The following is a 15,629-nucleotide window of genomic DNA, read 5'->3' on the forward strand; positions in this document are numbered from 1 at the left end:
AAATAGGGTCCTAGGAGAAGAAGACTGCTGAGAACGGCTGGTGGTCCTTTATTAGCTTTCTATGGGAAATGGATTGCTCATATTTAAAACTAACATAAGCTATGTACTATATATCCTTCTCCATGTGGAAGGTTTGCATTCTCCTTCGTGAAAGAAATAAAGCCATGCTTTAAAAGATAATTAAACAGGGGATTGACATTTCAAATTCTGCTTTAAAAAACAGGCAACAAGTAAAATCCTTTCCAAGAGACATTGCAAATGCACCAAAATCAGATGTCTAGTTATTTTACCTTAATCAAATCTCTATACACTTTAAATGCCCTGCAGTTTTAGCAGGGATTTATAGACTTTTATAGAGTATCTATTAGGGATGCACCGAATGGGTTTTTTGGTGCCGAAACCGATACCGAAAATGAAAAATACACTAGGCCGAAAACCGAAACCGATACCGAAACAGCACCGATACCGAAAATGACTGTTTTTAAAAAATATTTTTATACAGGAGGTGGTCAGAGACTGGCGACATGGTACAGGAGGCGGTCAGAGACTGGCGACATGGTACAGGAGATGGTCAGAAACAGAGGACGTGGTACAGGAGGCATCCCCCATTGCAGGCCAGTGTCCCCCATTGCAGGCCAGTGTGCCACATTGAAGCCCATTGCAGCCTGTGTGTCCCCTTTTGTTGCAGCCTGTGTGTCCCCTTTTGTTGCAGCCTGTGTAGGGAAGAGAGCCGCCTCCGCCGCCTGTTTGATCACAGAGCCGGGAACATCACAGCTTTCATTTCAATAGCTGTGTGTTCCCGACCGCGCGCAGTCACACGCAGCCCCTCCCCCTTGTCCGGGCACTTTGATAGACAGATCATCCATCCAATCCTGCGGATGATCTGTCTATCTAAGTGCCCGGACAAGGGGGAGGGGCTGCGTGTGATGGCGCGCGGTCGGGAACACACAGCTATTGAAATGAAAGCTGTGATGTTCCCGGCGCTGTGATCAAACAAGCGGCGGAGGCGGCTCTCCTGCGCTATACACCACCCATGATGGGCGTCACCAGGGGGCGGGGGCGGAGCCCCGCCCCCACCCAGGCCACGCCCCATTTTCGGCTCCATTATCGGCCGTTTTTCTCTTTCGGCAAATTGCCGAAAAGGGCATTTTCGGCCGATAAGTTTCGGCGGCCGAAATTTCGGTGCATCACTAGTATCTATTCAGGACTACAGGTCTCCTTCCTGATAATGGGGTGGATTTACTAAAACCGGAGAGTGCAAAATCTGGTGCAGCTGTGCATGGCAGCCAATCAGCTTCTAACTTCAGCTTGTTCAATTAACCACTTGCTTACTGGGCACTTAAACACCCTTCTGCCCAGACCAATTTTCAGCTTTCGGTGCTCTCACATTTTGAATGATAATTACTCAGTCATGCAACACTGTACCCAAATGAATTTTTTGTCCTTTTTTTTCCCACAAATAGAGCTTTTTGGTGGTATTTGATCACCTCTGGGGTTTTTATTTTTTGCGCTATAAATGAAAAAAGACCGAAAATTTTGAAAAAAAAACGCATATTTCTTTGTTTCTGTGACAGAATTATGCAAATTATTAATTTTTCTTCATAAATTTTGGCCACAATTTATACTGCTACATATCTTTGGTAAAAATAACCCAAATTAATGGATATTATTTGGTCTTTGTGAAAGTTAGAGAGTCTACAAGCTGTGGTGCGAATCATACAAAATTGATCACACCTGATGTACTGGTGGCCTATCTCACTTCTTGTGACCCGAACAAGTCGGGAAAGTACAAATACCCCCCAAATCACCCCTTTTTGGAAAGTAGACATTCCAAGGTATTTAGTAAGAGGCATGGTGAGCTTTTTGATGTCATATTTTTCCCACAATTCTTTGCAAAATTAAGATTTTTCTTTTTTTTTTTTTCTCCACAAAATTGTCATTGTAATAGGTTATTTCTCTCACATGGCATGTGTATACCACAAATGACACCCCCCAAAAAATTCTGCTACTCCTCCTGAGTATTACAATACCACATGTGTGGGACTTTTTCACAGCCTGGCCACATAGAGAGGCCCAACATGCAGGTAGCGCCATCAGGTGTTCTAGGAACATAAATTACACATCTAACTTGTTGACTATTTATTACACTTTTGAAGCACCAGGACAATGACACGTGACACTGATGACAGATGGCACTGATACATGGCAATGATGACACGTGGCACTGATGACAGATGGCACTAATATGTGGCACTGATGACAGATGGCACTAATATGTGGCACTGATGACAGATGGCACTAATATATGGCACTGATGACACGTGGCACCAATACGTGGCACTGAAGACACGTGGCACTAATACGTGGCACTAATACGTGCCTCCGATGACGCGTGACACTGATGACAGATGGCACTGATAAGTGGCATTGATGACACGTGACACTGACAACAGATGGCACGTGACACTGATACGTGGCACTGACAGATGGCACTAATACATGGCACTGATGACAGATGGCACTATGTGGCACTGATGACACGTGGCACTGGCGACAGGTGGCACTGGCGACAGGTGGCACTGGCGACAGGTGGCACTGGCGACAGGTGGCACTGGCGACAGGTGGCACTGGCGACAGGTGGCACTGGCGACAGGTAGCACTGGCGACAGGTAGCACTGGGGTGAATGGCACTGCTGGGGGAGGATGGCACTTTTTTTTTTACAAAGCGAAGCAGAACGGCTGCCGCTGCAGCCGTTCATCTCTCCCCTCTCACACTCTGTGTGAGGAGGGAGAGCGGCGCTGAGAGATGATCTCATATGTTTACATATGAGATCATCTCCCATTGGACACGCCGATCACGCTGTAAACGGCCGCTGTGATTGGCCGTTTACAGCGATCTGTGTTTGCCTGTCCCCGGGGGACACGGCGAACACGGAACTTCCGCGATGCGCGCCCGCGGCGGCGCGCATTGCGGAAGTAAACAGTAGGACGTCCAGGGACGGCCTCCCGGACGAACGCGCCTACTCTACGGCCGTCATTCGGCTATAGGGCGGGCGCAAGGTGGTTAAGCATGGGAAAAAAACAAAACAAAACACAAAACAAAACAAAACCACACCTGGAAGCCAATTGGTTTCTATGCACAGATGCACCAGATTTTGCACTCAAGTTTTAGTAAAACAACCCCAATGTATGCCGATTAACCACCTCCGGACTGCCCTATAATAGTTTTACTGCTTTGGGGTAGCCCTCTTGTGGGCCTCTCTTCAGGGAATAAAATCCATCTCTTCCCCTAGTAAAATCAGCACACACACACACACGTCACAAAAACACTGGCAAGGCACACAGTTAACCCTCTGATTGCCCTAGATGTTTAACCCCCTCCTAGCCAGTGTCATTAGTACAGTGACAGTGCATATTTTTTTTAGCACTGATCACTGTATTAGTGTCACTTGTTCCCACAAAGTGTTAGTCATGTCCGATTGTCCACTGCTGACCGCCAGTATACAAAAAAAACAAAGGGGGAGGGACATACATTTTATTTGGGAACAGTGCTGCATGACGGCCCAATTGCCATTTAAAGCAACACAGAAAAACTGTCCAGTTAATATGATTTCTCCCTGATAAACTGGTTCTGGCAGTAATAGCCCCACTCCTAATCATGAACATTTACTTGAAGGATCAGTATGCTGAAATTCTAAATTTATGAAGCACTCAGAACAGTCATATTGTACCTACATGCCAAAATGCCCTGTAAAATTCAAGGGTAACAAAAAAATACTACTACTACTTAGCAGACAGGATCTATTGCATGGGTGAGCTTAATGGATTCAATAAAGCCATTAACAGGTGGTATGAAATGGAAAGACTTACTCAGATTAAGAAAAATGCATAGGAAATAGGTGGGCTACCCACAGACATGGACGGTCAATGAACACGCACAATCGTTTTGGCTCAATGTGAATAATTGCACTTAGCAAACACCCCTGATGACAGCCTTATTTCAGAGTAATTGTAGCGACTGTCTAGAAAAATCCATTTCAAATTATTTTTTTTCTTCCAGCAGGAACCATCTTGTATCTATGCTTAGTATTATAGCCTATTGTGTAAAAAAACAGACAAGATCTGTGGAGAGGTTAGGTGGAGCCTCCTCTCACAAAGCAATTGCAAGGCATGAAAGAAAGTTGCAGTCATTATACAGTGTACGTTGTCCAGCTGCTATTTACTGGCTCCCAGTAGAGGCACTACTGCTTTCAGCTTGATTTCTGGAGTACACAGATTCATAGACTTGCCTAATTACGCAAAAAAAATAAAAAAAAATATATATATATATATATATATATATATATATATATATATATATATATATATATATATATATATATATATATATATATATATATATATATATATAAAATAATTTTTTTAATAATCAGATATTTTTAGATTTTGATCTGTTTTATGTTTAATACTGCTACATTGGTAACAATAGTTATACAAAAGGGTGGAATACAACAGGACCATGAAGTAACAGAATGCTAGATAATATTAATTGGTCAATTCAAAGGAAGCAGGCTTTCAAACGCAAGTCTGATGATTGGAGGAGAGCACACTGAGTTCCCAGCAAAGCCAGAAAACTGATCAATGATGTGCTCTCATGTCTAGTGTGGTCAATTTTTAATAAGTAAACAGAGGGGCTGGCAGGATCAAGTCATTTTCACAAAGGAGGCAATACAAAGAGAACAGGATATTTTTTCAAATGTTGCGGTAACATTCTTTAAGTCATTACATATAAACATCATATACATCGTTCCTTATACTATCAACAAGGAAATAAACGCGGTAAACTCCTAGCTAGAGCACTACGCCAATGAATAAATGTAACAACTGTTAAGGTTGAAACCGAAACAGGAGATATGGTATATGATCCAAAGGGGATCCGGAAAACATTCCATGCTTTTTGTTCTAGACTATAATATATACCAAATTTACTAGCAGAGAAGGATCCTGAAATATTTCAACAAAACATATACCAATATATAAAAGAGACTCCTATACCGACACTAACAATAGAAGTGGAGCACTTAGAACAGGAATTTTCAGAGGTTGAAATACAAAAAGTAATTGGACTCACTAATGCCAGGGAAAAGCCCGGGTCTGGGTGGCTTTACCCCTCGGTTCTACAAGAAATTTAAAGACCTGCTAATCCCAATTATGAAGCGGACGTTTAATGCAGTATCTGTCTCCTAACCCTTTGTCCCACAGGGAATGTAGGCATAGATCTCCCTCATAATGAAGCCCGAAAAGGTCCATACTATTTGTGGAAACTAGCGACCAATCTCTTTGACAAACGCTGACCTTCTAATTTATTCGAAGATCATAGCTAATAGACGCACCCCGATACTCCCAACATACACACACGTAGACCAAGTAGGATTTATAAAAGGAAGAGATAACACCCTGAAGACATTGACACTCATGGAGTATGCCCAGAAACACACCATCCCATCCTGCTTGCTGGCAATTGATGCTGAGAAGGCTTTTGACAGGGTAGTGTGGTGTTTTTTAAAGGAAACATTAAAACAATGTGGATTGGGCCCAGTGCTTCTGGAAAAAATAATGGTTCTTTATCATAGTCCCACCACTAGGATACGAGCGAATGGAGACGTATCTGATTCAATTACCATAGCTAACGGAACCCGACAGGGATGTCCGTTGTCTCCACTGCTGTATGTATTAGCTATGGAACATCTAGCGACAGCCATTCGGAATAATAGAGATTATTATTATACATGATTTATATAGCGCCAACAGTTTACGCAGCGCTTTACAATGTATAAGGGGGACAACACAATTACAGTACAATACAAAAGGTACAGGAGAGCCCTGCTCATAGAGCTTACATTCTAAAGGGAATGGGTGGTGGTAAAAAAAGGTAATAGCTGCAGAGAATGATTTGATGGGAGTAGAGATATACAAGGAATAAAAGTGGGGAGAGGAGGAATTTAAATTGTCCATATATGCAGACGATTTGTTGGTATATATATATATATATATATATATATATATATATATATATATATATATATATAAAAACTGCATTCATTTGTTAAAGTGTTCCTAAACCCAGGAGCCTGCATTCACTATATCTGGTCTTCCACAGTACACGGAAATACAATTATTTTTGTAAATATAAACTGCTAAATATCTTTTTATTATCAGAAGTATATAGCAGTCATGTAACACAAGGAAACAGGTGCAAACACTATTGTTTCTCTGATACCCAAAGGGAGAGATTATATATATATATATTATATATATTTTAATATTTAAAAAAATAAAATAAAAATGGTCCATTAAAAGCACATATATCATGAAGATAAGTAGGAGTCCACACAGGGCTGCCACCAACATATGAAAGAAGCTGAATTCCAGCACGGCTGAAAATAAAGGTAGAGGCGCCTCTAAGTGTAGGAGAAAAAGCAATTTTATTAAAAACATCCAAATGGCAACTCACATTTGAATGGAGTATAAGAGACATCTATGTAAAAGTTATCCCAAAGGGTGAGGGCGTGTGACCGTTAGAAGCCTCCGCACATGATGCTGCAGAGCATAGGGTCACATCTTGGTGACGTCACTGCCCTACGCCGCTCTGCTCTCTGCACACCAAGCCTTGTTTTAGGACCCTCCACCGCACGGCCGTCTTTACCATCAGTGGAGACCAGCGAGGACCCTATGCTCTGCAGCATCATGAACAGAGGCTTCTGATGGTTTCACCGCCCTCACCCTTCGGGATATCTTTTACACAGATGTGTCTGTTATACGCTATTTAAAATGTGAGTTGCCATTTGGATGTTTTTAATAAAATTGCTTTTACTCCTATACTTAGAGGCACCTCTTCCCTTGTTTACATATAGCAGTCTTGTGACTTCTATCAGTTCCTTGTAAATTTTGTAGGAGGAGTTTTCATACTGCACTGAGCTGTCCTATCAGGACCCCTAACCCTCTGTCTGGACAGTGCTGATTGGCCCTGTGCTGATGCACTCCCCGCCAAAAAAAAAAAATCAATACACACCAAACTTAGCATGTGCAGCCTGACTCCAGTAACTCAATCTTATCTGGACATTTTCTGGAGTCAGTGGAAGAAGAGGAGGATCTGTGCATTGAATCAAACAGGATCAAGCAGACTTTTAACAATGTACAGGATCAACCCCTTAGGTTCCACAGTGAGCAAAACAAGCATGCTTTACTGCAGATACAGACTGATTTTACTAATGTGGGTTTAGTAACACGAAGTTCTGAGATCCAGTCACCTGTAGTAGGAGCAACACTGGCAACCCATCTATGCACAATAACTCAGCATGCTACGAATAACAACCTTTGCACCAAATTAGTAGTGAAAGCAACAAGGTCGAGTGTGTCAAAAGGACCAAAAATAAAAAGGTAATTAAGTGATCGCAAATGGAAGTATCATATACTTCATTAATTTTCAGGATTACTGCATCCCAGTATCTTGCTAATTTTGGGCACAGCCAAAAAAGATGCACCAGGCCACCTGGCAAAGCCCCACATGACACATTTTGGAAAGAGCCCCAGTGACCAACGGCATGCAAGACCTGGGGGTTCTATAGGCCGAGAGAAAAGTAAAAATTCTATCAGCCACAGACTGTGCTGAAGCCTTGGAGAACTTCTTCCCAATTTTCTCTACAAATCTCCTCCAGATCTTCCTCCTATCTGCCCCTGCACCTAAGGCCCCATGTACACTGCTGCTGCTAAACACACGTTCAGAGGCAGTTGGATGCTTTTTTCAACTGTACCTGAACTCATCCAATGTTATTTTATGTGACCATGTACACAGTTTCGTTTACAGTAATTTTCAGGCAGTTATGTTTAACAGCCTGTCTTTGAGTTCAGACGCCTAAGATTTCAGACGCCAAGAGCAGTACCGGCGTTTAGCCGCTTTTTCGTTTATAAGTGTTTTTAAAAGGGTACCCAATTTTTTGGACATTAAAACACTAAAAAAATTATGGAAAACGATGAGAAAACATAAAAAAAAAAAAAAGAAAAAAAAAAAAAAAAAAAAAGAGGAGTTTAAAAACTGGTAATCAAACCATATATAGAACTTGATCCAATCCAATACACCACTAGCAATGTTGTTTTACAAATTATAATTTTAATTTGATCCATATGTTGTTAGATATAAAAAAAGATGACCCCACCATTGAGCCTGACCACAGACGTGATCAAACACAGTTTCATTAAATTTGATAGTCACCAACAGACGTTCCTCTGGTGGCACACTCTTCCTCATGTTTGTGTCAGACTGGGCTGAACTTTTTCTAGTATAATGTATAATGAGGCAATGGACATGTGTATAAAATAAAAAAAAAAAATGTAAATCGGGGGTTAAAATATCCTACTGACACGCGTTGCACGATCAATGGATGGGTCCAGCAGCGATGAACTCTGGTCTTCGCACGCGATTTTTAGCGTCGTTCTAGCCTTATGAAGAGCAATGTCAGGGGCATTTCCTCACATATGCTCATTATAGGATCCATTGTAAAAAAAACAAAAAACACAAAAATGGGGACAAATACAAGGACACTGCTACTCTCTCTGCTGCTGCTACTCACTCTGGTTTCACAAAATGTCTGAAATAGTTAAATTAAACCTTTTTTTGAGCTTGGGGAGGGTCTTATGATATTATCCTTACTAAACGCTTCTTGACGCAAACGAGGCTAAGCGGGCATTTCTAAACGCTAGTTTCGAGCTTTCAAAAAATAAATGTTAAGGAGGACCTCAGCGTCCCATGTACAAGGAGCCTAAGAGGCAAAACCCCAGAATTTTTTGAGCAGAAAAGTATTTTTTTTAATATATAAACAAATTCAAAAAGGTATTTTTTTTTCTTATGACTTTTTACTTGAATAGGAACAACAACAAAAAAAAAAAAAACACACCCACACAAACAAGTGCAGTAGGAATAACAAACTAAATAGAATTACTAACCTGTAACGCTGCCTGGCACTTGTCTACCAACCCCTGAATAAGGTAATATTTAGCTTCTGCCATTAGTTCTTTGATCTCATGTCTGTTCTTGGGAAGTGCAATAGTGTCATCTCGCAGATAGTTCAGAATGGTTCCAAAATGCTTTCCACATCGGTCAATGAGAATCCAGCCTATGGGGAAAAGACAGTCATGGAAGTTGTTTAGACAAGGATACAAACACAAAGGTTCAGTGCACCAAAAACGGATCTTGCAAGTAATGGACAAAGGGTGATGACCTGAATAACCCACTGGCATCTTACAGCTTCAGACCTCCCCACTGCAGTTCCCTGATGTCCCCTTGATTTTGCCAAATTGTGTCAGATATCGCGACGGAATTCTCTGTACTGCAAACTAATTCAGCAGGAAGATTTGTCCTTTCAAGCTGACTGTGAACTTATATAAATAAACAAAGATACATGAAAAGGCCTTAGAAGTTTGAAGAAACTAGTTGATTTGATGCAAACTTCTACCCTAAACTGACACACCTGGGCAGAATAATTTATTTTTTTCAAATAATCTTTAATAAACTTTTCCATTTTTACATGACTGCGCACCAGTGCAGGAACAAGGTATATAAAGACATAATGAGTGAGTTTGGGGTAGAGGATCAATACGCAGCGCATGTTTACATGCCTGTGTGTACAAGCACATTGAAAACAGTAGCCTGTATTTAGATCAGTAAAAAAATGCCTTTATGCCTGAAAACTGAGCATTTTCAGACAGCAGTGTGCAAGAGGCCTTAATGCAGTTGTCACCGGCATGGAGTGTTTTTATTTTTTTGCCTGAAAAAGCACCTCAGTGTAAGCCTATGTGTCCATGCACATGGGGGACAACCCAAAATGTAGGATTTTCTTTTACTTTCACTGCTGTTAACAGGACAACTAGAGGGTGGATTTCCTTAATGGGGGCATAGGCAGCAATAAAAACTGACAAGCATTCTAGGGTTTTGCCTTTAGTTATACTATAAAATAATAGTTCAGCCAAAAGACTAACCAACTTTAAATCTATTTGCAGCCACATTATAAGACTATCAAACCCTGTAAAGCAAACATCACAATACATACCTTTCCTGCAGCTGATCTAGTCCCATGCTGAGCTGTCAGCAGCGGCTTCTCTGTGTAGGTGTGTGCAGAGGTAGCAGACAACAGAAGCCCCATAGCAAGTCTATGGGTGACATCACTTCCCAGTCATTGTCGGTTGTATCTTACACACAGCATCCCATTCAGCCAGATCTGATCAGGCCCCCCATTCTCCTCTATGGGCAGTCAGAGGGTAAATGGACTTGTGTCCATTTACAACCAGCTATCTCTGGGTCCAAAGGGGATCCGTTGCCCTCCATCTGGATGGGCCGGAGGGCAGTTGGGTGTGAAATGGAGAGCCAGTCTATTTACATCCGACTGCCCATAGAGCAGGCTGTGTCCCCTCTGTATAAGTGGGGTGGACATGGACCTGTCATTTGGCCGCTCCGCTCAGCAGGGGAACAGCGGACAGGTACCTTGCTGAGAAAAACTTGATCCAACCTGTGTGAAAGGGGCCTTTGGATGTCTGTCAAATCACATTCCTCCTCCTCCCATACAAAAAAGATTTTTCAGCTGCTAGATTATCCCTATAAACCTGACCACGTCTCATGGCAATGTTACAAATAGGAACTGTATTCCTAGGATGAATTCGTGTAGCTATTGATAAAACAAATACTTCTCTTAGAGACTTTGTAAAATCTCTATATGATTTGCAAATATCATAAACCCATATATTATTCACAATAGGAAATACAGAACATATTAAAATGTTTAAACTGAGAAAATGTACCATTTTAAGAACAAAATAAGGCAATTTGCATGCACCTGATTTTCTTCCAAGATGCGGGAGGGAGCAGGACAGAGCAAGGGAAACTTACCTGTGAGAAGAGAACACTGGATTCCATAGTGAGTACGTTTTTTTTTTTTTTTTTTTTTTTTTTTTTACATACAGGGGCAAGTACATTTTATTTAGGATAGGTAGGGTGCAGCTTATCTTTAAGGGCCCAGTCACACCAGTGTGCTTTGGTAATGAATGTGTACTGTAACAAACATTTACTGTGTTGGAAAATGGAGGTGCCATCGTGAATAGCCCCCCACCATACCTACCTTACAGCTTGGTAATGCACTATTGTATGTCACAGTGCGCAGACCAAACTTGGTGCATATCCAATTTTTGGTTCATGGTTGTGCTTTAACGCAATGCTTGCTTGCGCATATCTGACACACTACAGCAGGTCGCCCTTACTGAACTGAATTTATTTTTCCATACATAAAATGGTCTACATATTAAATTTGATACAAAGGGGCTCACTCGGCCACTGGCAGAAAAGCCTTCATAGATGAAAATACTTTACAGCAAGCGCTGTGGAAATGTGGCATAGACTTCCACATGAGCTAGTTTTGGCCAGATTTAGATGTGTTTCTATGCTATTCTTTATAAGTAATTTATATTTAATATATAAACTATTATTTATAAGTAGTAATAGTAAGTTGTTAATCCAGGGAATATACAACTGCATTGAAGGGATCAGGAAGGATATTTAGATGTTAAAAGGAAATTCTACCATGCTTTTAAGGACTTTTTTTTAATCAGAATTGGGCTTTTAAGCAACTCCTCTCCCCTTTGATGGATGCAGTGCAAAATCATAATATACCTTTGTTTAAGTGGATGTAAAACAGATTCAAGAAATTTAAGCTGGGCACATATATCTGCAGTGTTTTCTTATCGCTCTTAAAAGCACTATGTCCCATAGCTTTCTACTGCTAAGTAGCTCTGTTATCTGCCTGATAACTTCTGACAAGTTCTCCAGAGGGCAGCCTGAAGTGTGTACAGTGGGAAGGTTGCTACAAATAGATTAGCAGACAGCTTGCCATATCACAGCAGAGCTCTGCACATTCCTTTGTCAATGTGGAGTGGGGGTGTGTGCCTTTCCTCCAATCAGCTGTCTTGACTGTATGCCAATAATCCACTCCCAGTGCTGACCAGGAAGAACACTTTCTAAAGGCTATATATAGATGAAGACATACCTATAAAAACTTATCTAGGAAGATTTGTTTCATCCCTGTATATCATCTGAGGCTTTTCACTTCACTGGGTATATGTGAGGGTTTCCATCCACTTTAATGTATATTTACTAATGTTTTTTTAAATTATTATAGATATTGACAAACTGGGAACTCATATATACAGTATCTCACAAAAGTGAGTACACCCCTCACATTTTTGTAAAAATTTTACTATATCTTTTCATGTGACAACACTGAAGAAATTACACATTGCTACAACGTAAAGTAGTGAGTGTACAGCTTGTATAAGTTTCAATTCGCTGTCCCCTCAAAATAACAACACACAGCCATTAATGTCTAAACCGCTGGCAACAAAAGTGAGTACACCCCTAAATGAACGTCCAAATAGGGCCCAAAGTGTCAATATTTTGTGTGGCCACCATTATTTTCCAGAACTGCCCTAACCCTCTTGGGCATGGAGTTCACTAGAGTTTCACAGGTTGCCACTGGAGTCCTCTTCCACTCTTCAATGACGACATCACAGAGCTGGTGGATGTTAGAGACCTTGCACTCCTCCACCTCCATTTGAGGATGCCCCACAGATGCTCAACAGGGTTTAGGTCAGGAGACATGCTTGGCCAGTCCATCACTTTTACCCTCGGCTTCTTTAGCAAGGCAGTGGTAGTCTTGGAGGTGTGTTTGGGGTCGTTATGTTGGAATACTGCCCTGCAGCCCAGTCTTCAAAGAGAGGGGATCATGCTCTGCTTCAGTATGTCACAGTACATGTTGGCATTCATAGTTCCCTCAGTGAACTGTAGCTCCCCAGTGACGGCAGCACTCATGCAGCCCCAGACCATGACACTCCCACCACAATGCTTTACTGTAGGCAAGACACACTTGTTTTTGTACTCATCACCTGGTTGCCGCCACACATGCTTGATATCATCTGAGCCAAATAAGTTTATCTTGGTCTCATCAGACCATGGGACATGGTTCCAGTATTCCATGTCCCTAGTCTGCTTGTCTTCAGCAAACTGTTTGCGGGCTTTCTTGTGCATCATCTTTAGAAGAGGCTTCCTTCTGGGACGACAGTCATGCAGACCAATTTGATTCAGTGTGTGGCTTATGGTCTGAGCACTGACAGGCTGACCTCTCACCCCTTCAACCTCTGCAGCAATGCTGGCAGCACTCATACGTCTATTTACCAAAGACAACCTCTGGATATGACGCTGAGTACATGCACTCAACGTCTTTGGTTGATCATGGCGAGGCCTGTTCTGAGTGGAACCTGTCCTGTTAAACCACTGTTTGGTCTTGGCCACCGTGCTGCAGCTCAGTTTCAGGGTCTTGGCAATCTTCTTATAGCCTCGGCCATCTTTATATAGAGCAACAATTTTTTTTCAGGCCCTCAGAGAGTTCTTTGCCATGAGGTGCCATGCTGAACTTCCAGTGACCAGTATGAGAGAGAGAGCGATAACATCAAATTTAACACACCTGCTCACCATTCACACCTGAGACCTTGGTAACACTAGCGAGTCAGATGACACCGGGGAGGGAAAATGGCTAACTGGGCCCAATTTGGACATTTTCACTTAGGGGTGTACTCACTTTTGTTGGCAGTGGTTTAGACATCAATGGCTGTGTGTTGAGATATTTTGAGGGGACAGCAAATTTACACTGTTATACAAGCTGTACACTCACTACTTTACATTGTTGCAAAATTTCTCAGTCATTCAGTCTTGTCACTTGAAAAGCTATAATAAAATATTTACAATAATGTTATATATATATATATATATATATATATATATATATATATATATATATATACACACATACATACATATACATATACATACACACACACACACACACGAGTAATAACAGCCACATTTCTCATCATGTAGAATGTCACTTTACCTAGTGGCTTTACCAAAAAAAAAAAAAAAAAAAAAGGTCAAGTTCATTTATTAGGGTATTTGTCACACCCACAGTGCAGAAAGTTACTATGACACAGAATAATCTGACTCCATTATATCTGAAAAACAGATACAGTACAGTTCATCCCAGATTCCTTATACTATTGTAACATTTCCAAAGAGAACAGCAATCTCACCTTCTTTGTCAGTGAGGACCTCCATACGTCCACTGAACATCGCCTTAAGCATGGTGTCATGTCTTGTCAGGACCTGTACTGTGGTGTAGTGCAATGAACCGCCCACGTTCAGCCGGACATACTTGTTTCCCAGACAGCCCCCTTTAAAACTATAGGTTTTAGGCTTGGCCCCAGAGGCAGGGCACATTGCCGTCAGGCAAGTGTCGCCAGACATCTCTCGCTGCAAGTAGACAATGACTCTGCACACAGTGGGCTTCACGTGTGCCGCCGTGGTGGGAGGGTACAAAAGGAAGACCAGTCCTCGTTAGCAGGAGTAAGGGGCCTGCTAACCTTTCACAATATCTGCAAATAGGAGAAAAAAATATATATATCAACAGCATGGAACAATATAATATCCTCTATAACAATTTGATTGAGTTTGACAACACAAAACTAAGCCATATTTGTGTCAAAGTGGGAATTTTGCAGGGATGGACTACCCCTCATAATGGCCAGAGAATAAGAGAGGGCTTGAGAATCTAAGTGCATGGATTTTCCTGCTAGAATACTGGAGGCTGATCTGAAACCTTCTTGTTTCGGCATCCATCACCCAAGATCCGCTGACGAGTAGAAGTGGTCAAATGCACGTGTGGATGGCAGTTAGATGTATAAGAACTGCATAAGTGTAAGCATTTCAAAGAAAATGTTTTTAACATGTCTCATCCAACATAAAATTTAAGGATAGTGGTTGGAGCCATGTAAATTCCGTTATACCCCCCGTATATCCACAACTGATGGTTTACAGCCTATTATCAACCCATCTGTGAAGCTGCGTGTCCATCTTTTACTGATGTCATATCTGGTCCTGCTGGTTTCCAAGCCCTGGGATTTGAAAACGCACGCCGTGGCTGGTAGGACAGCATGCATATTCAACCCAAGCCGTACATGTTGGTGCTGACATTCAGTATAGATTAAATGTAAGTGGGCATTTTTACATTTACCTGCTTATATCCACTTTGAAAAGCTTGTTGCGCTATGATCTTTTATACGTTTTCTCTCGGTATTATGGTCTAGTTATTGCCAAATACAAAAAGGGGACCATCTTCATTTATGCTGTTGGTTGCAAGAGACCCACCATTGCTCCAAGCTTCTTATAATTTCTAGCTTTAGTGAGATTGCATTTCTCACAGACTATTTGTGGTGGAGCATCACTTTCATTTATATATTCATTTTTCTTTTCAATCACAGTGATTGGCCTTTTTTCTTTGTGAAGATTTTATTAGAAATTTATCATCACTTCATATATATTGCATTTTTTGTTTCTTTGTTTGAAAGGCTCATGAGAGGCGATCATATACATTTCTATTTTGTAACTTGATTTATGAGGCAGCACTACACCTTTTTTATTATCTATAAACCCATCTATTTCTAATTGCATACAATTGTTGCAGGCTTGTTGGCCATAA

At 41.3% G+C, this 15,629-nt stretch overlaps 1 protein-coding gene across 2 annotated transcripts in view; it reads right to left on the reverse strand.

The window, feature by feature from the left end:
- Positions 1 to 15,629, reverse strand: part of TNFAIP1 (TNF alpha induced protein 1) — a 29,507-nt gene that overhangs the window by 10,918 nt on the left and 2,960 nt on the right. For both annotated transcript variants that reach the window (XM_077480503.1, XM_077480504.1), the window contains exons 2-3: positions 14,185 to 14,526; positions 9,004 to 9,173 (exon numbers count right to left, since the gene is read on the reverse strand). In XM_077480503.1, the coding sequence (XP_077336629.1) occupies positions 9,004 to 9,173; positions 14,185 to 14,398 (384 nt within the window). In that variant the 5' untranslated portion in view covers positions 14,399 to 14,526. The remainder of the gene's footprint in view (positions 1 to 9,003; positions 9,174 to 14,184; positions 14,527 to 15,629) is intronic.

The sequence above is a fragment of the Lithobates pipiens genome, unplaced genomic scaffold, assembly GCF_037356315.1.
Source record: "Lithobates pipiens isolate NorthernLeopardFrog02 unplaced genomic scaffold, aLitPip1_a1.2 Scaffold_16, whole genome shotgun sequence".
In the NCBI taxonomy this organism is placed as follows: domain Eukaryota; kingdom Metazoa; phylum Chordata; class Amphibia; order Anura; family Ranidae; genus Lithobates; species Lithobates pipiens.